General features: G+C 41.6%; 3 protein-coding genes across 3 annotated transcripts in view; 2 read left to right on the top strand and 1 right to left on the bottom strand.

The window, feature by feature from the left end:
- Nucleotides 1-3,764, top strand: part of LOC306921132 (uncharacterized protein) — a 27,053-nt gene extending 23,289 nt beyond the window's left edge. Inside the window, exon 8 of the mRNA XM_079498244.1 lies at nt 3,270-3,764. Within this exon, the coding sequence (XP_079354370.1) occupies nt 3,270-3,592 (323 nt within the window). The 3' untranslated portion in view covers nt 3,593-3,764. The remainder of the gene's footprint in view (nt 1-3,269) is intronic.
- A 1,799-nt stretch (nt 3,765-5,563) lies between these two features.
- tma16 (translation machinery associated 16 homolog) lies at nt 5,564-10,920 on the bottom strand. The gene is made up of 7 exons (XM_079498887.1): nt 10,802-10,920; nt 10,605-10,714; nt 9,060-9,097; nt 8,803-8,887; nt 8,466-8,614; nt 7,939-7,981; nt 5,564-7,585 (listed from the first exon to the last, which is right to left on the bottom strand). Exons 1-7 carry the CDS (start codon nt 10,802-10,804, stop codon nt 7,369-7,371), a joined length of 645 nt encoding a protein of 214 aa, XP_079355013.1. The 5' UTR covers nt 10,805-10,920; the 3' UTR covers nt 5,564-7,368.
- Nucleotides 10,921-12,228: 1,308 nt separating this feature from the next.
- Nucleotides 12,229-27,355, top strand: tmem154 (transmembrane protein 154). Its single transcript, XM_079499114.1, has 10 exons — nt 12,229-12,369; nt 15,075-15,302; nt 16,090-16,140; nt 17,119-17,166; nt 18,567-18,725; nt 19,538-19,592; nt 20,231-20,307; nt 22,533-22,576; nt 26,719-27,173; nt 27,250-27,355. Exons 1-8 carry the CDS (start codon nt 12,270-12,272, stop codon nt 22,568-22,570), a joined length of 756 nt encoding a protein of 251 aa, XP_079355240.1. The 5' UTR covers nt 12,229-12,269; the 3' UTR covers nt 22,571-22,576; nt 26,719-27,173; nt 27,250-27,355.
- Nucleotides 27,356-27,952: the final 597 nt, after the last annotated feature.

Below are 27,952 nucleotides of genomic sequence, written 5' to 3'. Positions count from 1 at the left end.
GAAGACTAATTGTCTCAATAGAAGAGAAGGAATACAAAATACAATAACCCCAATTTTAAGAATAACATTTCATTTTATTCATTATAAAAAGGGATATTAGAGGGTCACATTGTGCCCCTCTAATATCAGTGAAAATACAGTATTTATGAAATGACATGCCAGGCATCACTTATTGTGTGTCAGTCCTTCACTGTTCCATGTCTGTCTTAAAGGGACACTTCACCCTTTTCGCAAAAAAATACATGTTAATGACGTTTAGGAGCTTTAGAGCACTTTCCTGGGGGTCTTTAAGTGTGTAATATGTGGTTTTAGATATTTTAGATTGTAGCTCACTTACTTCCTGGACTACATGTTGTCTCAGTAAGACAGCCATCCCTATCCACAAGGAGGAGCAGTGCACCAAAGTATTATGGGAATTGTAGTACAGGAAGGAAGTGAGCCCAGTGTCCATGACATCAGAGACACTGGGCTCACTGCTACAATCTAAAATATCTAAAACCACAAATTACACACATAAAGACCCCCAGGAAAGTGTTCTAAAGCTTCTAAACGTCATTAACATATATGTTTTTGCAAAAAGGGTGAAGTGTCCCTTTAAGTCATCTATTATTTTTCCTTGTGACTTGTCATTGTGCTGTTCTGTGCTGTACTGTGCTGTGGTGTGGTGTGCTGTTCTGTGCTGTGCTGTCCTGTTATATTTCACCAATATGTTTCAAAATAAACCAATTGTATGTGACTATGTATGTAAACACATACATACATACATCTATACTGGAAATCCATTTTCTCAATTTTTTTCTTCCATACGTGAGTGTGCAAAACTAATATTTTTGTAATTTTTATATTTTGAAACATATGAAAATATTTGTTCGTACCAAATAGTCGTTTGACGTGACGTGACGTGCTGTGCTGTGGATAGAGACTAAATAATAGACTATGAATATTATATATTTAGTTGGTTTTAGGAACATAAAAATAGTTGTTGTACGTCATACCAGAGAGCGTAAAGGAATAAGAGAAATTACACCTATGTTGATTTCAGAGGATTTGATGAGATTCTCTCTGGCCAACTACAAGTATGAAGCGAATGGTAAGCACAGCACAGCTACTGCTATTGGTCACTGTCGGCCAGAAACCTTGGACCTCCACGTTCCATCTCTTTATCGTTGCTGTCTTACAGTTGGAGGCCATCGATATTGTCCTTTTCTTTTTGCTGAGGTTTGCGTGATCTGCGCAAAAGGACAGTTAACCCATTTTGGGCGGGAACCCCTTTTGGTGTTTTAAACATTATGTTATAATTTAGCTATTGAAAAATAGCAGATCTACAAGCTCATAGCGCGCCACCGAGTGGCGCGCTACGAGCTTGTAGGCCTGCTATTTTTGAAAAATCGTGAAAATATTTTTTTCAGAAAACTGGAGGATTTAGAAGGATTTTTTGTTAATTTTGAGGTCAGGCCTAAATGGGTCAAATGATAAGGGACAATATCGGTGGCACCCAACTGTATCTCACTCTCTTTTTGCGTTTTTTTTTTTTGCCCTACTTGATCATACTACAGCTTCACACAAAAGCATCAAAAGCAGTAGATCTGCTACCTTTGCTGATCTGCTACCACGTTATGTTTTTCTCCATAAAAGGAGTGCCCTCGTCGTATTGCAGTGACGCGCAAAAGACAGGCGATCTACAAGCTCACATCATGGCGACTTGTGAGCTCGTCCATCGCCTATTTTACTCATTTAAAAAAGAACATTTTCCGCCTATAATATATGACTGCGGCACGGCATTACAGGCCTCCCGGGAAGGCCAGGGTGACAGTGGTTTAGTCCGTCTGTTGTTTTTGAGTGGTGCAACCGCTCCATGGAACAGCAATGTCCGTGTTAACCTATGTGACTATGAGTACCAGTAGGGGCAAAAGTGGCGCTGTTATGCCAGAAACAGAGAGAGAGAGATAGTACTGCACTGTTGCCTGCTAATGAGAGAGAGAGAGAGAGAGGGGGGGGGGGGGTGTCAGGGGGAGAGGGGAGAGGGGAGTTGCACCACTCAGTTCCCACGGGTGTGATTCTTTATAAATATTTGACCAATTAACAATACCCACATTGGACCCACTGGAACGCAGGTTCCTTTTTTCCATTTCGTTAAGTTAAAGGACCACTTCACCACTTTTCAACTTCTCTTCCTATAATTGGTCCTAACTAATGTTCATGATAAAATACCACCATTTTTTCCTACTCAGTCTGTGTCTCATAGGAAGGCTGTGAGCAGTTCAGAAACCAGTCCACCAGTGACATCATCGATGGTGAATCCAAGCTAATAGAAACGGCAGGCTTTCTTTTCCTGAAAAGTTGCAATGCAAAAGTTGAAGCCCTCGTTCTCACGATAATACAAATCTAAATATATTTTAAAACAAATCTTGTTTAAAAAGAATCTACCTAATGATGATGTCACTGGTGGACGGGTGTCCGAACTGCCCAAAGCCCTCCTATGAGACACAGACTGAGTAGGAAAAAATGGTGGTGTTTTATCATGAACATTAGTGAGGACCAATTATATGAAGAGATGTTGAAAAGTGGTGAAGTGGTCCTTTAAGGCTTTGGACATACAAGGTTTCTACCCGACAGAGATGTACTGTACAGCACAACACAAACCATCATGCTTTCTGACACACGCTGCTCGCCTGTGTGTGTGTGTGTGTGTGTGTGTGTGTGTGTGTGTGTGTGTGTGTGTGTGTGTGTGTGTGTGTGTGTGTGTGTGTGTGTGTGTGTGTGTGTGTGTGTGTGTGTGTGTGTGTGTGTGTGTGTGATTCTCCATTTTGTGCGCACGCATGTGACTGTGTGTGTGTAATGGTTATTTTAGTTTTTCATTTGCATTGCATTTCGACGTTGATCTGTTCCAATTCAGTTTAGTTTGAATTAGTTTCTAAGGTGTGTATAGTTTTTTATTTCATTTTCTGTAGTTTATTTATTTTATTTATTGTAATATGGGGTATTATTTTGTCAGAAATAATATTAAAAAGGTCTTTTTTTAAATAAAGCCTAGTTTTTCTTTTATTTTTTTTAACTAAAATGTGCTTTCAATTCTACGTATAATGACTTGGCTCTGTGTGTGTGTGTGTGTGTGTGTGTGCGTGCGTGCGTGCGTGCGTGCGTGCGTGCGTGCGTGCATGCATGCGTGCGTGCGTGCGTGCGTGCGTGCGTGCGTGGCCCTTGTGTGTGTGTGTGTGTGTGTGCACATGCACTTGCTTGCGTGTCTCCACGGCCTTCCCCTCATGCAGGCGTGCTGGACTGGCCGTTCTGGACCAAGCTGATCGTGGTGGCCATCGGCTTCACCAGCGGCCTCATCTTCATGTACATCCAGTGTAAGGTCTACCTGCAGCTGTGGCGCCGCCTCAAGGCCTTCAACCGCATCATCACCGTGCAGAACTGCCCGCCGCGCGTCTCCACGCTGGCCGCCACGCTGGCCAACGGCAAGCACCACCACGAAGCAGCCGTGGAGGTTCCGCTCGCCCCGCTCCACGCCCCCGCCCCGGACACACACACAACAGACTCGGAGTATTCGGTGGAGGCTGCCTTGGCGCCCGCACAGACCCCTGTGTGAGAGCGAGGCTTTGTCCCTCGATCCCACCCATGTCTGGGGGAGTGTCACTGTCTTCCTAGTCTCTCGAGACAGACAATTTACAGGAAAAGAGGGCGCTGTTTTTCCTTCATTTTTTTGACGATGGGTTCTCAGATTGCTGTCTCCCTGACCCCACAGGTCAGGAGGACCCTGTACTAGATGGGTGGACCCTGTACTAGATGGTTCACAGATTGCTGTCTCCCTGACCCCACAGGTCAGGAGGACCCTGTACTAGATGGGTGGACCCTGTACTAGATGGGTTCTCAGATTGCTGTCTCCCTGACCCCACAGGTCAGGAGGACCCTGTCTCCCTGACCCCACAGGTCAGGAGGACCCTGTCTCCCTGACCCCACAGGTCAGGAGGACCCTGTACTAGAGCAGAGGTTCTCAAAGAGGGGTCCCCACCCCGTGGAATTAGTTAATACAATCATTTTAACCACTTTATACATTTACACGTTGGCTATTCAAAAATAGCAAATCTACGAGCTTGTAGGAAAACATGTTATAAATCTTCTCTTCTAAGGGGCCCTGGCACGAAACATTTTCAGACTGGGGTCCGAGGCCAAATACTTCAATTTGGGGAACCGTCATCTGAAAAGGTTTGAGAACCACTGACTGTACTAAAGGAACCATACTCTGTTTGAGAACCACTGTACTAAAGGAACCATACTCTGGTGTGACGGGTTCATCTGTGGTGGTGAACCACTGTACTAAAGGAACCATACTCTGGTGTAGAACCACTGTACTAAAGGAACCATACTCTGGTGTGACGGGTTCATCTGTGGTGGTGAACCACTGTACTAAAGGAACCATACTCTGGTGTAGAACCACTGTACTAAAGGAACCATACTCTGGTGTGACGGGTTCATCTGTGGTGGGGAAGGGGATTCAAACAGTGGTGGGACGCGGATGTGGACAGAAGGAACAAACCAAACTGTTACTGAGCATGTCTCTCACTGCATTTCACAATGTGGTTCAAATCATTATTTAAGAAAGAATATCATCTTATATCAGTCATTATGCTTGTGATTTGAGCCACTTGATTGTTAATGAAAGCAGTCCTATAACAGTCCCTAAAGACCCCTGAGTGCTTAACTTCAATGACGATGATAAGAAAAGGAACAAGACCACCAGCTCAGTGGCCTTGTGGTTAGAGTGTCTGCCCTGAAACTGGGAGGTCAGGGTTCGAGCCGGGTCTTACCAAAGCCTGTAAAAATGGAACCCAATGCCTCCCTGCTTGGTACTCAGCATCAAGGGTTGGATTGGTGGGGGGTTAGATCAACTACAAATGATTCCTGAGCGTGGCACGGCTGCAGCTCACCGCTCCAAGAGATGGGCCAAATGTGGAGAACAAATTTTGCATACAGTAATGTGACAGTGACAAATAGTAGGACTTACTAATAGTAGGACAAAAGACAGTGAGGATCTATCGAATGCAGTGGTTTAGGGTGCAGACCTCTAGGGACTCTCTGGGTTCCATTCGTACACTCTCAGGGGGTCCTTGAAATTAAACAATTTGAGAACCACATAATGACATCTGATGATGAGACTGCGGCTACTTGTATACATATTTCCTTTTTTGATTTGCACTGACCTGAAAACAGACTAAAAGCACTCTTTACTGGACTATCATGGCTTGAGAACACCAAAGAGTCAGACATAGCCAATCAAACTATTTAAGGCAGTGGTTATCAACCATGTTTTGTTTTAATCCGATGCCCAAATGTTTACCTTCTCTATCAAGTTACGACAATATAAACACGTGACAGTGACACTATTTTCCCATTTCCAAGTACCATTCATGATCCGTTTTTGATCTGGATTGTCTTTGGGCCTGCTTGTGGGTCACAGCCCACTGGTTGAGAAACGCTGTTTTAGAGGAAGGTTAAGCCATTTCTGCAGTGCACTGAGTGCAGCCAGTCTAGCTAAGACTTGACTGCACACTATCAATGGAATCATAGTTGACAGCAAGATTTACTGTAGCAATATGTGAACATAATTGCACCCAAAAGACCGAATACGTCATATCAGGTTGAAGCTGAATCATCTCACTGTCGAGTGCGTTCCCATTCTCGCAGTCTGGCGGGTTTATAACGTAAATAACGTTGCAGTCAGTGTTGAGGTTGAAGTATGAATTTAATGAAGCCATAGGGTGTTACTTATCCAAATATTATCAAACATTATGCAGCATCAAATCTTGCTTTATACAAGATATCTGCACTTCTAGATTTCTGCAATTATCTATATTTACCAAGTTGTTTAGTGTCGCTGTGTGTACGTCAGATGTAATCACTTGAAACCTATATACTTTGACGACCACGGTCCCTCAGGGATTTGTACCCGAACCCCCCAAATATAATCAGCACAACTTGACAATCTACAAGCTTGTTCGCCTATTATGAAATAATAGGGGCGATAGCGTTCAGCGTTAAGGTAGATTTTTCCCCCTCACTGACACTGTGAATGTGGTTGACCATGACATCTGTCAATGTTAACTGTTTAGATTTATCCTGAATTCTAGGCATAATTTTAAAACAATATGCTGTGTATTAGAGGATTCTCTTTGACACCGAGTATGAAACCATGGTCTTCATACATGATTATGATGCAAATGTGTTTGTGCAATAAACAATGAATGTAGACGAACCACCGAGGACAACTGGTGCTTTTATTTTCAGAACGTTAAATCAAGATGTTTTGCTGCCATCTTCTGGACAGTGTTGGAACAGCAGCATGTAGTGCTTCCAGGTAAGACAATACATAATGTGCATGCTTACTGCTTACACATACAACACACATATTTAAAGTTTAAACGAAGTCTCTTACAAATACTCAGAACCTTTTCAAGCAGCACCTGTATCTGTTTGCTTCTTTTCAAAGAACATGGATGCTGTTAGGTTGCATGTTCCTGTAATCACACTGAAAGAGCCTAGCATGTTTGAAGCACTGGTCACTCACTGACCAGTAGGGCTCGTCTGCTCATAGCCAATGAATTGATTAGTCAGTCGTTTTGGTTTTAGTCAACCAAGACTTTGTGTTAGCTGATTAGTTTTTTCTCCTTTGTATTGTGCTCATCCGTTGTGAACTCGAGATATAACCCTTTAATTATGCCAGTCTATAACTTTCACTAGCCAGTAGCCATTGTGAAATCAACATATATAATTTACTACTAAAGCCTAAAAGGCTGAATTTTACACATTTTGTTAATTAAATGAGTCAACCCATTCCAATGACTATTAGTTGACTAAAAATGACAGTAGTTGACAGCCCTACTGACAATAATATAAATGAATCAACATTGCATCACACTTTATCAGCAGCAATGACTGCATCCCAAGCATCTGAATTTGAGTGACTGACCCAGTTAAATGATCATGGTTACTATTCACGAAACAGCAAGGTTTTCTTGTCAAAGTGAGCTTGAACAGAATACAGAACTCGCTCCCTCACTGTAAGTCACTCAGGGTAACTGACAAACTACTCAATTCCTAAAATGGTGGGAGATGTCAGTTAACTAATGTCATAATGTCAACAATAGTTAAAATAGCAACATTACTCACATTGTGAGCTTGTAGATTCACTAGATTGGATATTCATGCACACAATCGGGATGCCAAGTTTGAAGGTGGTCTAAAGAACAATTTAAATAGCGCTGTGGACAAAATGTTACACAGCCTGTGGACGGTGTTGACGGCTGACCATAGCTGCTCATATTGTGCCAGCAGCACCGACCTGCCAAGAGTCTCAATTTGAGTCCGTCATTTCTCCATGTCCTCCAACAAGTCATCCCCTTCCTCATCTCCCAGCTCATCATCATCATCATCATCATCATCACCATCATCACCACAGTCATCACCAGCTTCCTCCTCTCCTGCCATCTGTTTCTCCTCTTCTGTTGTCGTCGCGTCCTTGTCTTTGCTCGAAATCTTCTTCATTTTGATGTTTGGGAGTTTCTTTAGGTCACCGCTCCACGCTCTGTCAATGTCGCACACACACAGGCACGCACACACACAGGCACAAACACACAAAGGTAGACTCAGCTCTAGGTGTCACGCCATTTTTTGTCAGATGTGGCCACACATAGATAACATAGATAACAGTTAAGTTAACAGCTATTGGAAGAACTTTTTTTTGTTGAGTATGAACTAGAAGGGCCAAGCTTCATGAAAAACAGAACAAAGTGGTTGTGGCACAGTATTAAAAACAGAACCAAGTGGTTGTGGCACAGTATTGCAAATATTGCAGTTATTGTGACAGCCCCTAACCGTCTTTTGAGTTTTTTTGCAGAATGTTTAATTTTACTCACAGGGAAGAGACTTTGAACTCACCTGAATGTCTTCAGATTCTTTGTATTGATGATATCTGGGATCTCTGAAAAATAATAACAATAATACCTTAAATTAGTTTTGTATGTTTAGTGCTATTCAAACATAATGCAGCTCAATGTGCTTTACAACAGTACCTCAGTAAAACTATGCCTAACAACCTAACCCTAGCCCTAAACCTAACCTCAGTAAAACTATACGTAAACCTAACCTTAACCCTCCTCTTTTTTAATCCCCTAACCTCAGTAAAACTATGCCTGCCCGGGAGCCAATCGGACACATGGTAAGGCGGGTCTAACCCAGAACGTTGGTGGGATTCATAATCACGCGTCTGGTGGTCCAAATGGACCGTTACGGGTCAGTAACTTGTGAGTGTACAAATGGAAGCAAATGGAGCCGTTAAGGGTCCATTTGTAAACTCTCACGTCACGAGTTGCATCCCAGTTAGAAAATGGTTTCAAATGCATATCAAACTGGAGTTCCTTTGTAATGAATCGATCAATCATCAACACTTTCAAAGAGAGCCTCACCAATCCCATTGGTCTCATACTGCGCTCGCTCTCGCTCTATGGTCTGTGTGATCATCGTCTCCCTGGCCCCATGGCGCTGACCCTGGCGACCTTTGATCCCGTTGACCAACTCTATCTGGTCCAGCTCAGAGTCAAACCTGTGGAGGTATCTAAACACACACTCACTAAATTAGTACATAAGCAGTTCAATCATTTTAGACGCATAGACACAAATGGACCCTTACAAGTCTGTATCTCTGAGAGTGTACAAATGGAATCCTCAACGATACAAATAAAATACAAACATTTAAATGAGTACGTCTACCAAATCAATGGTAATCGTTTATTTTGAGTTTACCTTTCAATGACCTCACAGACCTCTTTCTTGGTGTATATGGTCTTAGTGGGATCCAGCTGGCTTTGAAACCATAACAGCCTGTCACCTGTCACATAAAAAGCACACACATTAATAGTAGATACCAATAAGACGCCTGAGAGCGAGAAGCGACCTCGCCCTTAGCAATAACCTCATAGCACCCAGTGTCAGTCAGTAATACACACGTATTGACAGACAGACAAAAGCAGGAAGTCATCATCACAGAGACACAGACTCACCAGTGCTGTTCAGTCGTACGTTTTTCTCACTCTTCTGCCTGCAATATCAGACAAACCATTAGATTACGTTTTTTTTTTAAATTTGGTTTTTAACATTTTAAAGAACAAAACATTTCATTTCCCCACACCTTCTCCCCCAGCATAAATACAAATACATCATTGTCCTCTTTCTCTGTCATGTCTTTGTACACTTCATACTCTGTTTCCTCACATGATAGGTATTGGATAATAACAACAATAATTACTGCAAAAAATAACGAGTACATATATAAATATACACACCAGCAAAAGGAGATTAAGAATAAAGAGAAAGACAGCTTCAGGATAGACTTCGATAGACTTCAGAGAGGAGTTCGACACCCTCTGCCAAGAGGATCCTATTTTCTTATTTTCTTAATGAGTTTATCAGTTCATCAATCTACAAGTTCATCATAGTCAGTTTGTTATGGTAGTCTCCCCTCAATATTTCTTATATTAAGTGCAGCGGTGGCCGAACGGATAGCGGCGCGGTCTTGATACCGGAAGGTTCCTAGTTCGAATCAGCCGTCCGACACGTTAAAATTACCACCGCTGAAGTGCCCTTGAACAAGGCATTGAACCACTACGATGAAATGTGTTCTATGAGCAGGGCCTGGCTGGAAACAAGTTCTTGAGCTTAGCCCAGATACCCTGGGTAAATATAGATTTCATTTCATTTCATTAATAATGTTCCCCCATATTCTGTCAAATTCCATTGGTTTCCCTTTAACGTCATTTTTTCTGATGTTCTGTATGATAACAATTCTCTCCACCATTGTTTGAGTGTGGGCGGTTGAGATGCTTTCCAGTTGGTTAATATACATTTTTTTGCTGCTGTCATTATTAAGAGTATCGATCCCCTCTCATCCTTATTAAATTCCTTGAGCATCTCAACATCTCCCAGTATTTAAATTCTGGGGTCTGGTGGCACCTCTTTTTGTAATATCTCAGATGTATATTTGTAGATATTATTCCAAAAGCTATTTAAGTGTGTGCACTTCCAAAACATATGTATGAGGTCCCCATTATCTCTGCGGCATCGTGGACATGTAGGTGGTGTGTTGGGGCTAAATCGATGCATCCTCTGTGGTTTGTAATACACACGATGGAGTATTTTGAATTGTGTAAATCTATGTGTGTAGATTACGTTAACATACTCAGCATTCATGCAGCATTATTAGGATTAGGAAACATTAGCTATCATTACATTGTCAGTCAAATAATGGACGCTTCCAAGACAATTCTTATGGAAGTATTCACATTCCAATTTTTTTATCGCATATTTGAACTGTGTTCCAAAATTATAACAAAATAAGTCTGGGCATCCTGTCAGTTGGGGAGGTGGTAGGCTGTATTATTGTTGTATGTTGTTATTATTCTTATTATTTACTAGATGTTTTGTGTGAAGCACACTGCTTTGTTGTTGAAATTCCTATACAAATAAACTTGCCTTGCTTTGCTTTAACTATAAATTAATGATCATTGAATGATTCTAGAACTCTAGAGCCATAAGAGCTTGTCCTTCACCTGTCTTTCTTTCCTAGACGTATCTCCTCTCGGGCCAGATATGCAGCTTTCCTGCTGTATGGATGCACAACCTTCTCCGGAGCCTTCTTCTTCTCCTTCCGGGCCTTGGGCTGAAACACGCATTCTGTTATCATCACAGTCTGACAACATTCTACAGCCAAAAGAGCAGATATGTCAAATCAAATGATATTTGTTACCATGATGCTGATGATCGAGTTGAAAGATAAGTTGAGGAACGAACACACGTGTTTCTGTTGTTGACACCTGCGGCGGAAGTTTAACGGTACGCCCTTCAAATAGTTCCGGGTGTGTTTTAGACGAATTATTAAGGTTCCGTACGGTCTATGTTCCGTACTCGGGGTTAGTTAGCAATAACACGGGCAGATTTCTCCGCGCGTCCCGTTTTTATTTAGCACGACTCTGCACGAGGATGGATCTTAGTTTTAAATAAACGAGATGGAACTGTGAAAAAGTAAAGAACCCGGTCTCTTTCTTTCTTTCTTTAAATTATTATTAATTATTAGGGTGTTATTATTTATACAAAAAACGTCTACCAAATGTTGAGATAGAAGCTGGAAGGGGACATGAAAGACATTTTAATAAAAGCACATGTAAAACAGAAGAAATTCAGAATAGTCATCAGTTGCATTGCAACACATCTATGTTTCCTTTTGTGTTGCAGCCTAACCTCAAACTGTAGGAGGTTATGGCTCACCTATGATGATTAATCACACATAGGCCTATTGCCCAATAAGCCTCTATTCCACTATTGAATGCGTTGTGTACTAATTTGTTTCCGATTACTTTAGCCTCCTTGCTTCACACCTCAAGGAGGAAAGCCTTCACCCTGACGACATCATGTTGAAACCTGCTACCACGCCGGCCTGTGCTTGTGGTTGGATGAGAGTGAGGCCAGATAAAACGCCTTTTACAAGCAGAACAATCATCCCATCAACTCATGTGATGATCAAGTGATCATCACAGGGCAAGTAGCCCTTCCTCTAATTGTTGATTTGCTAGCCTGACTTGTTGAAATACTGAGTAATAATCACATTAAAGTGACGAGTTTTGTATCTATAGACAACCCCTTTATAGCCATGTTTTCTGTAAAATAAAAAAAATAAAATCAATGATCAACATAGCTATACTCCTCAATATGAGCACATTTTCAGGGGAGATACCCCACCAGCTGCTCCTCTGAGTCCATGGTAAATGTTGTTTTCTTGCTGAGCTTTTCCCTTGCCTCCGGTAGCTACACTGACTGCATACCTATGCAGGAGGAATGTGACTCTTCAGCAGCTGAGGTGCTGCCAGACTTGTGGCTACAAGTACACACAGTCGATTGCATCACATCCGAGACAGAGAGATAGAGAGAGAGGGAGAGAGAAGAGAGAGAGAGAGAGAGAGAGAGAGAGAGAGAGAGAGAGAGAGAGAGAGAGAGAGAGAGAGAGAGAGAGAGAGAGAGAGAGACAGAGGGAGAGAGAAAGAGAGAGAGAGACAGAGGGAGAGAGAGAGAGAGAGAGAGAGAGAGAGAGAGAGAGAAAGAGAGAGTTATCTGACTGAGAGTGCATATGGGCGTGTATCTGAGTTCTCTCTCTGTTTCTATCAGGAAGTATGATGCTGTCTTAACTCTTAAAGGAAGACATGGGCTCATAATGGCTCATAATGTCTGCCTTTAAGTCTGGTAAGGTGAGGAGAAGAGGCCCTTGGGATATGAGCCTACTGGTACTACTGCTGGTGCTGCTCTCCAGTCTGACTGGCACAGGTAAGACAGAATCACTCTTTTTGCTATTTTCTATTCTCACCACATCTTACAACTAACATTTTCACCGCTTTCTCTGACTGCTGTCCTTATCTCCTCCTACAGTATACCTGTCTTTACCTGGCTTTGTGCGAGCTACGAGACGAGTCACATAATACTTATGTCTTTGTGTGCGAGTGTGGGAGCCTAGTGTAGAACAGGGTTATTATATTTCTGTTGATGTGGTGATAGTCTGAGTTACACGGGCACTTGAGGACTGGCTTCCTGTATGCCACAAGTTTTGTCAAATACTGTGTAGTATAATTTAGAATGAAAATCTCTCGACACTACAATGCCACGTGAACCTCTTTTCTAATTCTAATAACAGATTCTGTAATGGTAACTTCTTCTGTTATACTTCATAGCCCTGTGGTGCTTAGCTTTTGGATGGGGACACTTCTCTTGTTACAACACGTATCCAAGCCATAAAAACCTTCACTCGTAAAATCAGTGCAATGTTTCTCTTTCTTCTGTTTAAGTTGGCTCACCTTTCTTAATCACATGGACCCTAGCGTCCCTATTCTGGGGGCGAACAGTCGGCGGAAATAGCGGTGTTGTGAGCTTGTAGATCTGCTATTTTTGGTGTAGAGATTTGGTGTAGAGGGAAATACTAGCAGGTCTAGTGTAGAGCCCTGGGGGACCCCGGTCAGTATTGTTTACGTGGTAAAAAAAAAAGTTTTTTTCCCCAACAAAACATTTCATCTTTAGTCATCATCATGACAAATACCTGACCATAAAGATGTTTCACAAGGCACTCCAACGTCCCTGCGGCGTATAAACTAAGTACTGCCTGTGTAATAGCTCATTTTTGCAACTGTTTTGACTGTTTCGACACTAAAATGTACACAGAACTTCGGAAGTCACAAGGCCCTGCATGGTGTCACAATTAACACTTTAACTGTCATTGTCTTGTACTGTCTGAAGTATTTCCCTGCTCTGGAATGCTTACCTGTTTCAATGGTTTGAAAATTCTGTGATGGAGAATGTCTTGGTTATGTTCATTGAAGGTGGAAGTCTTATTACAGTAGGTATAGCTTAGAATGGAACGTTTCCCTCATGTTTCTAGGTCAAACAACCACAAAAGATGATATCAATAGACATACTGGTATCGTTTTTTATATCATGCCGACTGTGTGATTGGAAAGTGTGTTGTGTGACATTCCCTTGTTCTACCCTCTTCTGCTCATCTTTCACCGCTGTACAGTCAAAAGAAAGCATACTTTTTTATCTTTTTAGAAACAGAATTATAGAAGTCCCTTTCCTACATACATACAGTAGTTGTAATCCAATTCCATTATGGATAACTACTTGTTTCAGTCTGTGATAAGATCTGTTTGTTTACTGTAATTGTAGATCTCTCATAAAGTGGCTTAGGCTTAAATGCCATTTGTGGAACTAGAGTTTTATTCATGTGGATGACAGCTAATATGAAACTAATGGGAATACAGAAACTCATTAGTTCGGGATGTCCACCCACTTCAGTGAGAAAATGCTGTATCATACATCACTGTGTGTGACACACATTTATCTGTATTCATTGGTGGAAGATATACTTTACTCAAGTATAAGTAACTGACTCACACTTATTCATGTTAATCACATCCCACATTGACTACAGCAATAGCCTCCTATAAGGTGCCACCAAGGTTCTCAAGAATCTACCGTGTACAAAACTCTGCCGGCCTGCTCACCAGAACCCGATCCAGAGACTATCACACCAGTCCTCCATGACTTTCACTGGCTCCCATCAGTCAAACACAGAATAGATGTCAAAATAATGCTCACCTCTCTGACCTCCGTCACTGCCGCGCCCCCTCCCTCAAAACACCCTGAAAACCCACCTCTTCGTACTCACTTTCCCCTCCTAATTCAACCCCCCTTTTATTGTTTTGCTTCATTCTTCATTCCCTTTTACTAGTTATTTTCTTTAATAATAAAGTCATTTTTATGTTTTGTTCTGTGAAGCAACTTTGATTACCTATAGAAATAATGAATAATGAATGAATGAATGAAATAATTACTTTTGGCTATACCACTCTGTTTACAAGTAAAGGTCCTGCACTCAACATTTTACTAGAGTAAAAGTACAAATTATTTAAAAAAAAGAGTACTCATTATGCAGAATGGTCCATTTCACAATCATTTTATAGGATTGTAATTAATGCATTCATGAGTTCATCACACTAATGTTGCAGCTGGGAGCTGATTTAAATTAATGTATGTGCTATTGGGTAGCTTAACCTATAATACATCATCATTTATCATGAATCATGTTAATGTATGTTGTTTATAAATAATCTAAATCTGCAAATTAAATACTAACTTAAAATGCTCAAGCAATGTAAAGTCACCTCAAACTTAGTCTCTGTCGGGTGGAAACCTCATATGTTCAAAACTGTTAACTTTCAGGATTCAAATGAAAAAATAGCAAAATGAGCAGATCTAGAAGCTTGAAACGTGTTGCTTCGTGCCATGTGTTGAGCTTGTAGATCTGCTACTTTTGGTGCTTTTGTGTGCCGCTGTAGTATGATCAAGTAAGGCATTCATTTTTGAAGAAAAAAACAAAAACACAAAACTGCCAACTTAAGTGCATTATTGGAGTAAATGTACTTAGTTATAGGTTCCACTGCAGTCTGTATGTAAATGTAATGCTGAGTCCTGACTTTCAGTGGTGTCCCAGGATGAAGATCTGGATGGAGACGGGGAAGCACCTGCAACTGAAGAAGCACCTGCAGATGTAGATGTAACTGAAGAGGTAGCAGATGATGTAGTAGAAGATGTAGATGCAGACGTAGCTGCAGACGTAGCTGCAGAGGCTCCACCTGACGAGGGGACAGAAGAGGTGGCTGAAGGAGCTGAACCGCCAGCAGATGAAGATAATGGAGATGCCATCGCAGGTCAGATCTTGATCTTATCTTCTCTAGTCCTCCATCCTGGTGGGTAGGATTTGACTACTTATGCCTTGTTTTATACTACTTTGTACGATGGTGTCGCTAAGCGATAATAGCAGATCCGCAAGCTCACAATGTGTTGATTTGCGGCGCATTGTGAGCCTGCAGATCTGCTATTTTCTGGGGCTGCCAGGTTGAAAGGTCAGCAGGTCAGTGTGTGCGTACGCAGACACAGACCGAACCGGCCTGTGTCTGGGATTGGATCTGTCTTACCGTATTGTCCCGAATATAGGATGACTGATTATAAGACGACCCCCATTATTCAAGACTCATTTAGAGTTTTATTAGGATGCCCATTTTTTGTGGAATTTGTGGAAAAAGAACAGTGAATGTCAAATAATGTAGTCCCCGATTATAATACGACCCTGTTTTCTTTAGGATATTTCCATTGGAAAAAAAAGTAGTAGGGTAACTACTGTGTCCTGTATGGCATCATGTACGGTCGCCCCTAAACCATCTCGCCCCTCGATTATTTTCTCTTGTATCACACATGTCAACCGCCCCCCCGCCCCCCCGCCCCCCCACACCTCTATCTCTCTCTCTCTATATCTCTCTCTTTCCCTCAATCTCTCTCTGTCATACAAAAAAAAACCCACCCTAAAGAATGGTTAATACGTGAAGAAGAATATTAAGTGAATATTGTCTAGCAAGTGATTTGTCACTATCTATCTATCTATCTCTTGTGGTTGTTTTGTTACCATAATGATCGTATGCTGTGTTTGTGGGTCCGTAGAGTCACCATCAACGGACCCTGATGCCACTGCAGCTCCAGATGAGTTACCAGGTGAGTACACTGTAGTGTTCAATGACATCAGAGCCAGAAACAGGAATCAGAGATAAGAAATTGGAATCATCATCATTATTGGCTAAATACGTTAAATCTTGGCAGAGTGTTTACACACTATTTACAAAAAACAAATAAGATAACATAAAAAATACACCCACTCCCATTCAAATAACACTCATGGAGGGTAAATGATTGTATGCAATTCAGTTTCAGTTTCTTTTGTTTAAAGTGGGAACTTTGGTATATAGTTTTTTTTATTGGCCTAAAATATTATATTGTATATACATACATTCATGAATCCACTTGCTTACCGGCTGTCAGCATTGAGCTTTTTTTTAATAGGGGGATATGTCATTTTTCGCGCAGACGAAATGAAAGCCTGGGTATCGAGGCTAGGGGATATGTGACCTATATAAGGCAAGATGTCGTTATGCTTTATGTGGTGTGTGACATGTCAAACTAGGGGGTTTTCATGATTCTGAATCTATTCCAAGTATTAGTTTTGCGCAAAAAAACTTGCCACTTGCCCAAATGTGCCCAAAATGTGCTGACCTCATCACATTTGTGATGATGGCTTGGTTTTTTGAGCAAAACTAATGCTTGGAATGGATTCAGAATCATGAAAACCCTCTAGTTTGACACATCACATGCTAATTAAAGCATACTGACATTTTGTAATTTTTGCCTAATATAGGATGTTAATGGTATGGTCACATATAAACCCCTATAAAACAATTGCTCAATGCTGACAGCCGGTCAACAAGTAAGTGGATTCATGAATGTATATAGACAATATTATATTTTAGACCAATACAAAAAAAAACGATATACCAAATGTCCCACTCCACACCCCCAGCTGCCGGACTATTACAATGTCGAGTGAAAATAATTGGGAAAGTGCTTGGATCTTTTAGTCAGGTATTCTCAACAAAACCTAACCATTATGTTGTATGGCTGTTTTCTGTTTGTTTTTAGAGGGAGATGGCCCGACTCTAGATGACTCCAGTGGCTCTGGAATGGAAGGTATCATTACCAACATTGAATTTATTTATTTATTTATTTATTTATTTATTTATTTATTTATTTATTTATTTATTTATTTATTTATTTATTTATTTATTTATTTATTTATTTATTTATTTATTTATTTATTTATTTATTTGTTTGTTTGTTTGATTGCTTGATTGCTTGATTGCTTGATTGCTTGTTTGTTTGTTTGTTTGTTTGATTGTTTAGTCATTTATTTATTCATTTATTGCTGCAATCCATAACTTGCTTTGTGAATAAAACATACTTTTAGTAGTGGTTGTTGTTTAGTCTACCTGCTTTTCTGTTGTAGATCCTGTGGTCGGGTAGTAGGACCACTACTGGTTGAAAAGAGTTTGCATGAGGCTCAAAGTGCAATATAACATCCGAATCGCAAACAGGCTTCTGTATTAGCTCAGCAGTAGATAATTCAGCTTTCGCACAGGACAGGGGACTCCTGGAAACCGGGTTTCGATTCGGGCATAAAAGCTACAGATTGCAGATTTAAATAATTCTAACAGACCATGTTCTGTTGAAAGGTGCAGTCACTATTCACTAAAGGTGTACTAAGCACCGCTAAAATAATTGTCGCCCACACTGATGAAAACACTAGTGAAAGTAGACGATCAAGCTTGTAGCCTGGTAGGCTACAAACCCACAGTTTATATATTTTTCCATTTCCTGAAAAGTATCAGTTTTGGACATGCAAGGTTTCAACCAGACAACGATGATACGTGTATTGCTACTACAATGAGAGTAACCAGAAATCAGTGGTGGAAAGTAACTAAGTACATTTACTTAAAATCACAGCACAGAGTGCTGTGATTTTTGTATTTTTTTTCCAGTTTTTCATGTGTTTATGACAACTTCAGTAGACCCCTTGGCGTGGTTGTTACTTTATGTGCAATGATGTCTTCCCTTTGTATTTAGGGTTTCTTCCTGGAGGCTGAACCCTTAACAGTGATATAGTGACATCACAATATTAACCCCTCCCCCTTTATCATACAACAACATCTGTGGGTGCGGCTTCAGTTCAGGTGGAGCACCACCCACCTGAAAACCAGGCATACATAATGAACTGGTGGGCGTGTGCACATAAAAACGACATTTTAACAAATACTGTACACTTTTTATTTTCAAGTCTTCCTCCTTATATAATAATAATAATACCTGATCATGGCACCCCATCTTTAAGTACTACTGTACTTAAGTATAATTATGAGGTATTTGAAATTTACTTGAGTATTTCTAATTTCCAATACTTTTACTTCTACTCCTCTACATCTCAAGCGACAAATATTGTACCTATTGTGAGTACTTTTTCCACCACTGCGCAGAACTAAAAGACACACAAGACGTACATACGGTAACGATACAACGTTGTTGAATGTTGACAGCTGCTCCTCTACTCGAAGGTGACCCCACGGAGACCCCGCCGGACACCAGTCCCGTCATCATCCTGATCCCCGTGGTGCTGGTGGTGATCATCATCGGCATGGTGGTGGCCGGCATCGTCATCAACCGCAGGTGGAACCGCAACAAAAGTTACAAAACAGGTACATCACTTTAACCCATTTTGACCTGAGATCTATCTTTCGATGTCAGTCGATCTTCGATTTTTCAAAAATAGCAGACCTACAAGCTCGTAGCGCGCCACTCGGTGGCGCGCTATGAGCTTGTAGATCTGCTATTTTTCAATAGCTAAAGCATAACATAACGCTAACACCAAAAGGGGTTCCCGCCCCAAAATGGGTTAACCAATAGAGACCTGACAAGATTCTATTTAATGTCTTCTAAATCATTATAGTTTTCTTAAAGTCCTATGATTCTATATCAGTGGTTCTCAAACTTTTTCATGCCAAGGACCCCCAGAATGATCTGTATTTGGGTTAGGGACGGGTTAGTGTGTTTTACAATGATTGTGTTGCTATATTAAGTACTTTTGCTGAGGACCTCTGAGGGTCCCCGGACCCCACTTTGAGAACCAAAGGCTTAATGGCCTCATTATAATGCTCTGTGTGCATACTACTCATCACACAAACAGCTGTTTAAAATAATGTGAATTAATTGCACGAAATAAACGTTTCTGCTGTGTACCTTTATTCCAATATTATTATTTATTAATTGAGAAATAGCAAAAAATAGCAGAGCTACAAGCTAGCTCACAACGCGATGCAACTCATATTGAGCTTGTAGATCAGCTAGTTTTTGCTTAACTAGTTGAGAACATGACCGCCCCTTCTGTTTAGGTTTTTTCACAAATTGAATCCCGGGCTAGACTTATTGGCTTTTTTTTTTACTAAAATATGGTTTGACTGTGCAATCAAAATGATGTTATGAAGCAAGCAGGTATTTGTTCTTTTCTTAGATCATGAGAAGGAGGATCCTTATCTGGATGACAACAACACGGAGAAGGTGCCAATGTAAGTTGTGAGAATGGGAGCTCATTGATTCTTCTACGGTCATTGATTCTTAAACGTCCTATGCCTCTTATCAATATGCAGTACAGGTTGACTAAAGTGATGCTAATGTGATTTCTTTGTGTAAAATGTGTGAGTGGGGGTGGTCGGGAGCCGAGTGTGCATGCGTGCGACCGTGCATGCGTGCGTGCAAGCGTGTGCGTGTGTGTGTGTGTGTGTGTGTGTGTGTGTGTGTGTGTGTGTGTGTGTGTGTGTGTGTGTGTGCATACAATCACGCAAAACAAAACTAACATGCATGTTTCAAACGATACAAATTGCTAAAATAGCAATTCTTCACCCTGGAAAACAATTTTCACGGATATCTTCTGAATAAACAATAGCAATGATTATAGCAATGATTACAAGAATCGGAATACCATATACAAAAAAGTGGCTAAATGTGTAAAAAATAAAAATCACACCATCATCTCAGAATCAATCATTATCATCATTACCACCATCATCATCATCATCATCATACCATCTCTGTTATTTTTGGACTACTGCTACGTGTACAAAGAAGCAACAGATATAGCATGTGTGACAATGTGTCATGTAGCATTTGTTGACCCTCACACTAACATTAAGGTCATGTCCTCCAGGCCCATGTTTGAAGAGGACGTTCCCTCCGTGTTGGAGTTGGAGATGGAAGAATTGGACCAGTGGATGAACAAAGATGGTAGGTGTCCAACTATCAGACTATTGAGGACATAATTCAGATGTCGTGATGTGAAGCAAACGTGTGAAAACAGGCAGTGCTGCCTGTAGCCTAGGTTTTTTTTCAGACTGTATAACGTAATTATTCCCTGCACGACATGCGCACGTATAGGCAATACATTCGCACGGCACGTGGACAGTGGATGAAAAGGGTATCTTTGAGAGACAAAGAAGAGATCCAGCACACTGTCAGACACTTGCCAAAGAAATGCTGCTCTTTATTAGGTTGACGTTTCGGTCGCTTAGACCTTCATCAGGACAGACAATCAATCATTTTCTGTCCTGATGAAGGTCTAAGCGACCGAAACGTCGACCTAATAAAGAGCAACATTCTTTTGGCAAAAGTCTGACAAGTCTCTTCTTTGTCTTTCATAGAGAACCTTTTCATTATATGCTCTATTGCCCTACACACCTGTCACCAGCTTTTTGAGGTGCAGTGTTGTTTTCGTCGACTAAAACTAAGACGAAAAATGTTCGTCGACTACCTTTTTTCACTGACGAAAACTAAATAGAAACTAAATGAAAACTAAGCCATGATGACTAAAACTAAGACTAAATATATCGACAATTTCGTCAAGAAATAAAAACTAGACTAAAATGTTAGGAAGGGACTAGTGGACAAGAGATCCAGTGTAAGTCATTTTACACTTGGTTTCAGGCTGAAAATAGCAGATCTACAAGCTCACAACGCGTCGCGCTGCGACGCGTTGTGAGCTTGTAGATCTGCTATTTTCAGCAAGTGTAAAATCAGCCATTACGACGGCATCAAGGCCTGCCAAAATACATTTTAGTCGACTAAATCAACCGTAGATTTAGTCGACTAAAATCTTATGATATTTAGTCGACTAAAACTAGACTAAACACTAAGACATTCCAGGTGACTAAAATGTGACTAAAACAAAGTGAAAACTATTCAAGAGACTAGGATTAAAACTAAAATGGAAATTCTCTGCCAAAAACAACACTGTTGAGGTGTGCATCGGCCTTTTGCTATAGCGTGGTCAATGGATGAAATGATACCAGATGGTATACCTATACTTCACACACTACACTACAGTCTACACTTCAAAAATACTACATATATAGTGTATAACGTGGAACACGCCACTGATAACAGGCAAGGAAATCTGCCTCTCAAATGCAACTTCTTTTATATTAGCAATGAAAGTAAGGCTTGGTGTTCACTGTTCATCCAGCAGATGTCACTGTTGCACTACTTGCTGCAGGAAGTCTGTGAGCAAAGTGAGTGTGTGAGGCCCATGTGAGGCCAGCCAGATTAATACATGCTATAGGATATTGTAGTGAGGTCCATACCAGCCTTTACCAACGTTCATTCACATCCTTAGACATAGGCCTATATTACGTAGATTATGTTCCCATTAATGGCTTTACTTTCAGATTTTTCATTTTCTTTTCGCATTTGTATTGTTGGCATTCAAACACTGACAGGCCTACCGGAATAATCGAATCAGTATTGGATACACCAAGTTGCGTGGTTATTACATCCTGCATCATGTTTGAATTTAGTTTGGAAATCAATCTTTCTTCCAGGGACTTTACTTTTCAAATCAATTTGCGCTTTTAGAAGAGCATTAAAACAAAACATCAGGTTTTATGACCTCAATTACACCCAAACAACCTCAACTTTGAACATTCTGTGGATTTTCTGTGGTCTGGGATTTTCTCTGTGTCTGTGAAGCCTTTTGAGCTGCAATGAAAACAGGCAAAACAGTGAAAGCAGTGACATCTGCTGGCAAATTGTTATGTCATATATGGGATTTGCTGGCTCATACATCACACTCCACAGGAAAATCAGAGGACTTGTTTGAGCCAGAAAACCCCAAACCACAGAAAATCTACTGAATGTTAAAATGTCACGTTTTTTTGGGTGCAATTGAGCTCAGAAAACCTACAAAAAATCATAATAAGAAGAAAAATTACAAAAACTTTTCTTTATGTCACACTCCCTTTAAAAATGAATACCCTTCTTCGTCATGGTACTGTAAAGTGTCACTATATATTGGTTCGATATTTTTTAAACCAAGACACGTAAAGGGTGTTCAATAGCATTGATTTATGAATAATAATAATAATAATTGAGTTAGCTGGTTTCTGCCCAACAGCGATGATTCATGTGCATATTCTTCAGACTGTTTATAGTCCCATTTGTATGTTTATCTTTTACAGGTGGAACAACAGTGGACTCCAAACAGATAGAATTATAATTTAATGTGAGTACCGTATTCTTTTGTCTCTTTACATTCCGGTGCATTCCAGTCTACTGCTCATATTTACTGACACAAAGACGTTGTTTTTGTTTTTTGGAAATCAAATCTTTGGACAGTTTTAGCTCTCTCCGAGAGCTTTGTGCTCAGACACAGAGGTGAATATAATCGGTCCTGCTTTTAGTGGGAGTTGTGAGAGTTTGAGTGGCGATGCTGCAATGTAAGCCTAGACACTGATAGACAAAGTTACACATATCCCTCATTCCCTTAATGCAGTGCAGGCTAAGATAAGACAGAGAGACAGTGCAGGTTAGCCACTAAACCATGGGTCTTCAACAGGGGGTCCAGGACACCTCTTCTGGAGGGAACCTTCGCAGGAAAATACAGCTTGTAGAACATGTGGAATGCAAACAAACAAAAAACATGAATTTACACAACACTGATGATAGATGAAAAAGTTTAATATGCAACACAATTGTATACAATATGCAGTGGGGGGGGGGGGGGGTCCCTGCTTCATCTCTCTCTCTCAGCTAAGGGCTCCTTGGTGTGAAAATCGTTGAAGACCCCTGTCTTAAACCATTATACTTTATTTACCAGGGTCTCATCATGGTGTATACTTGGTCCCCTCCTTTTTTAGTGGTGCAACCACTTCCTTAAGTGACTATGTGTGTGGCTGGCTGGCTGGCTGGCTGGGTGGGTGGGTGGGTGGGTGCGTCTGAGCACGAAAACAGCATGGTTGTTTTTCACCACCTGTGCGCAACCTAACACACACACACAAACACACACGCACATATTAACTGTATATATGGTGATTTTGGGTGTGCCAGTACAGTACAGTTACAGTACAGTACAGTACAGTAGAGGGTACAGTAGAGGGACCCCCACACGGTAACTCTGTCATTTCTCAACTGTTTCGGACGCGGCGCGGCTCGCCGGAATCGGGCCGGCACCATGGGTGCGTTCCTGCAACTCCCCCCCCCCCCGGGGACCCCCACACGGAGTTGCACCACTTACTTCACACGGGTGTGATTTTTTTCCCCTCTATTAATCGCGTCGCCAAAAATCTACAAACTTGATGTTATGTGTGTCTGTACACAAATGTTCGCCTATTCACAGAATGTTCACCTTATTATGACATGCCTAGAATAGGTTATTAGAGACAGCATGAGAGACAGTCACACCCTGTAAGTAAGGGAGTGTAATGTTAAGTGTAGGGTTAGTAGGGGCAGCTGTTGATTGAATGCTACCTCTGCATAGTCATCACTGAAAAGCTGCATGGCTGCAAGGCTGCAAGGCTATGGATAATCATTAATCAGTCATTATTATTATTACTCATTAGCCATGCACGTTGCATCACAGTTTGTACAAACACAACAAGTAGGAAACATAAAACAAGTGTAAACATGTAGAAAACGTCGAATCTTATCAGATTGGATCCTGTCATGATGAGGGGTATTTCTAAACACAGGCATCTTCTCTCCAGCATGTTAAGAGTGTTTGTTTACAGATTGTGCATCATCATTCGTCACGGTGGAAGAATAGGTTGGGGATATGTTTCTGATTACAGTGCACTCGCACATATTCCATGGCGGCAGCAACACAAGCGTGATCATAACCATGTTATTATGGTGCACATCATAGCCAGGCATTATGAATCACATATCTCAGTGTAGCAGCCTTGTAGCGCAGACTCCCAGTGTAGCAGCCTTGTAGCGCAGACTCCCAGTGTAGCAGCCTTGTAGCGCAGACTCCCAGTGTAGCAGCCTTGTAGCGCAGACTCCCAGTGTAGCAGCCTTGTAGCGCAGACTCCCAGTGTATCAGCCTTGTAGCGCAGACTCCCAGTGTAGCAGCCTTGTAGCGCAGACTCCCAGTGTAGCAGCCTTGTAGCGCAGACTCCCAGTGTAGCTGGGAGTCTCTACCCCCCCCCCCCCCCCCCCCCTTTCTCTCTCTCTCTCTCTCTCTCTCTCTACCCCCCACTCTCTCCCATTCTCTCTGTCTCCCTCATTCTCTCTCTCCTTCTCTCCCTCCTGCTTTCCCTCTATCAATCTCTCTGTCTGTCCCACTCACTCACTCACTCACTCACTCACTCACTCTTCTTCTCCTCCTATTGGTTTAGTAGCAATGTGCCAGCCCGGGGTTTGGAATAGCTGTGACTGATGAACTCTGACCCTTTTAGTCATCATTACCCACCGTGGGGCCTTAAGACTGAGCCGCATAGACTTTGTCGTACTAAGCATCTGCCAAAAACCACAGATCTGCAAGCTCAAGGCACGTGGCAGACGAGACACGCCGTGAGCTTGCAGATCTGCTCTTTTTGCCGTGCGGTGCCGTCGTACGGCGGAGCACACAAGTCAGAAACACTCCTAACATCTGTTGCTGATTACGACAGGCATGCATGGAAGTGTGGCGCAACTTTAGCTAGAGATGGTCCCTGCCTCTGTTGACGGGCTTGGGGGGGGGGGGGGGGGGGGGGGGGGAATCAAGGTCCACTCTGTGGCCTAACGTCATTCACACAGACACACACACTGCTTTTTTCCCAGGGTTTTTTTTATTTGCGAAGGCTTCATGGACAGGAGGCTACTCTCGGTTAAACAGAAAGGGCGGCCCTCTGTGGACAAACGTTACAACAGAGAACGTTGCACAAGATTATATCATGACCCTTTTGTTTGTAAAGTTCCCAGTATAGAGCAGCAGCTGTAGCGTATTTTCCTTTTCCACAGCGGCGGATCTGTTTAGTCCCAGAAACACTTGGGCTTGTCAAGTCGTCTCATAGTAGTCAATATGCCGTAAAATAAAACCAGAGTTTTTGATCCCCTTGGGTCTAATTGGTTATAAACTATAGACATACTGGCCATGTTAAATTAAGCAATCGCAAATCTGTCCAATGTCTCGATTTTTCTTTTTAAAGTCTTAGTTATTTATTTTCTTGTTGTTCTTTCTTTATAGCATTTCTGCTTTATTTCTGGTTGTGACATAGAGAGAGAGTCAGAGAAGGCTGCAGGGAGATAGGGGATGATCATGACCTGCAGCAAAGAACCTTGGGGTCAGAAACCCGGGCCAGTTTCGAGAAGGACTGGTTCTCAAAGTGAGGTCCGGGGACCTCCTGGGGTATTCTATGGGGTCTCCAGCAACATGAGGAACAGTTTAAACACTTATGCCCTATTAAATCTTCCGGCTATTAAAAAAATCACAGATCTACAAGCTAACTGAGCTTGTTGATTAGTTATTTTCGAATAATGTTGACACATATTCTCTTGGCACACGTTTTTTTCAAAACGGGATCTGTGGACAAATATACATCAATTGGTGGGTCCTTGGCATAAAAACAGTTTGAGAAACCCCTGGACTAATACATTAATACTTTAGCCTTATTTCTGTAGTGTGAGTGCTATAGGGTGAGCCACTGGGGTGCCTTCTAGTGTTGTTGTGATGTACACATAGTAATGGTTGTGTACAATTATTTCCCACAGTGGGAATTAGACCTGACACCTGCCTCTACCCACTGACCCACACAGGACCGGTTTAACAAACACCTGCCTCTACCCACTGACCCACACAGGACCGGTTTAGACCTGACACCTGCCTCTACCCACTGACCCACACAGGACCGGTTTAACAAACACACAATGGCACTGGAGGAAATTAACTAAGTACATTTACTCCAAGTACTGTACATTAGTACGATTTTGAGGTACTTTACTTGAGTGTTTTCATTTCTCAATACTTCAACTCCACTACATCTCAGAAGCAAATATTGTACTTATTACTTACAAAAGCTTTCGTTACAAGTTACTAAGTACTTTTACTTTGGTGCTGAAGTAGGCTATAATTTGATGTCAATGCTTTTGTACTTTTACTCAAGTGAACTTTTGAATGCAGGCCTTTTACTTACGAGTATTTAAGTAAAAAAAAAAAAGTGTGAAGTGAAAAGTACTTCTTCCACCGTTATACAATGGTGAACTCGACCACAATGTACGAAGTGAGCTCAGAGAGAGACCGTAATTCCTCTGCAGTGACAGTAAATGATCCTACTCTATAACTACTCTCTCTTTCCCCCCGACTGTCTTGCCCGCGAGGAGGAGAGGTTTATGGACACTGTCACAGTCTCTCTCTCTCTCTCTCTCCCTGTGGTCCCTCTACTGCAGGTGACAGAAGGACCTCCACTGTGCCAGCAAGGACACGCTGCCACCCCGAGGCACTGCCATGCATAGTAACCAACGTTGAAAACTGTGACCATGCCGCAGCTTTCCCACAACACTCACGCAACACTGCTGACAGCGGGGAACTACATTGTTTACCAGCAAGCAACATCACAATTTGTTTGTGCGCGTGCGTGCGTGCGTGCGTGCGTGCGTGCGTGCGTGCGTGCGCGTGTGTGTGTGTGTGTGTGTGTGTGTGTGTGTTTTCAGAAAAGGAAATGCAGATGGGTTTTTTTCCCCTTCTCAGTACCAGACAAAAACAGCAGTGGCGACAACAATTGTGCAAGTTAAACATTTTTTTTTATAATGCGACGTCGCAAAACCTCTTGCTCGTTGAGTGCTCCCACGTGACTTTAATAGAGCGCAGCGCAGTGTGTGTGTGTGTGTGTGTGTGTGTGTGTGTGTGTGTGTGTGTGTGTGTGTGTGTGTGTGTGTGTGTGTGTGTGTGTGTGTGTGTGTGTGTGTGTGTGTTCCCAGACTTTAAACCGGTGGTGTTCTGGTCGTGTTGATTCTTTATAATGAGCATTGGTAATGAATGGCCATTGCCTTGCCATCAATTCAGTATTGTGCCATTGTTTATTGTTTCAGTCACGCTTTGTCTGTGTTTTATTGCCGTTTGTATTCAACTGCCATGTCGTAATTAATTACGCTGCGTGGTTTAAATGTGTTTTCTTTAACACTAGGTATATATCTGAGGTGTAAAATAAACACAATTAGGAATACCAAAAAGAAAACAACAAAAAACGAAAGTAATGTGCGATAGAGTTGCAGCCACCTACGTTCAGACATTTGCCACGTTAGAGTCAGGTTTGTTTGGCCATTTGGCCATGTGGGTGTAGCTGGAACTTGTCTTGGTATTTGATTTCATATACACATGAAACCACATACACAAGATTCCTACACATCATTCAACAATGGTAGACTGTTTTCAGGTATACACATTTTATAAATACTGTGTCGACACGGTACCATTTGCCAAACAAAAAGTGCAATGTGAAAAAAGGCATACAGAAAAGTACTGTAACATCAACAAACGCCACAGATTTGTTTTTACATTTGACAATTTTAGATATTGCAATTTTGGCTGTACTACACTCTTTTGCCCGTCACAATTTTCCCCTGTCTCACAGGTTTATAGTACTGTTGTTAACTCAGAGAGCACACAAAATGTACATTTGTT

The sequence above is a fragment of the Electrona antarctica genome, assembly GCF_951216825.1.
Source record: "Electrona antarctica genome assembly, chromosome: 4".
Lineage (NCBI taxonomy): Eukaryota > Metazoa > Chordata > Actinopteri > Myctophiformes > Myctophidae > Electrona > Electrona antarctica.
The sequence above is the reverse complement of the archived record's forward strand: the minus strand, read 5'-3'. Positions and strand labels throughout refer to the sequence as shown.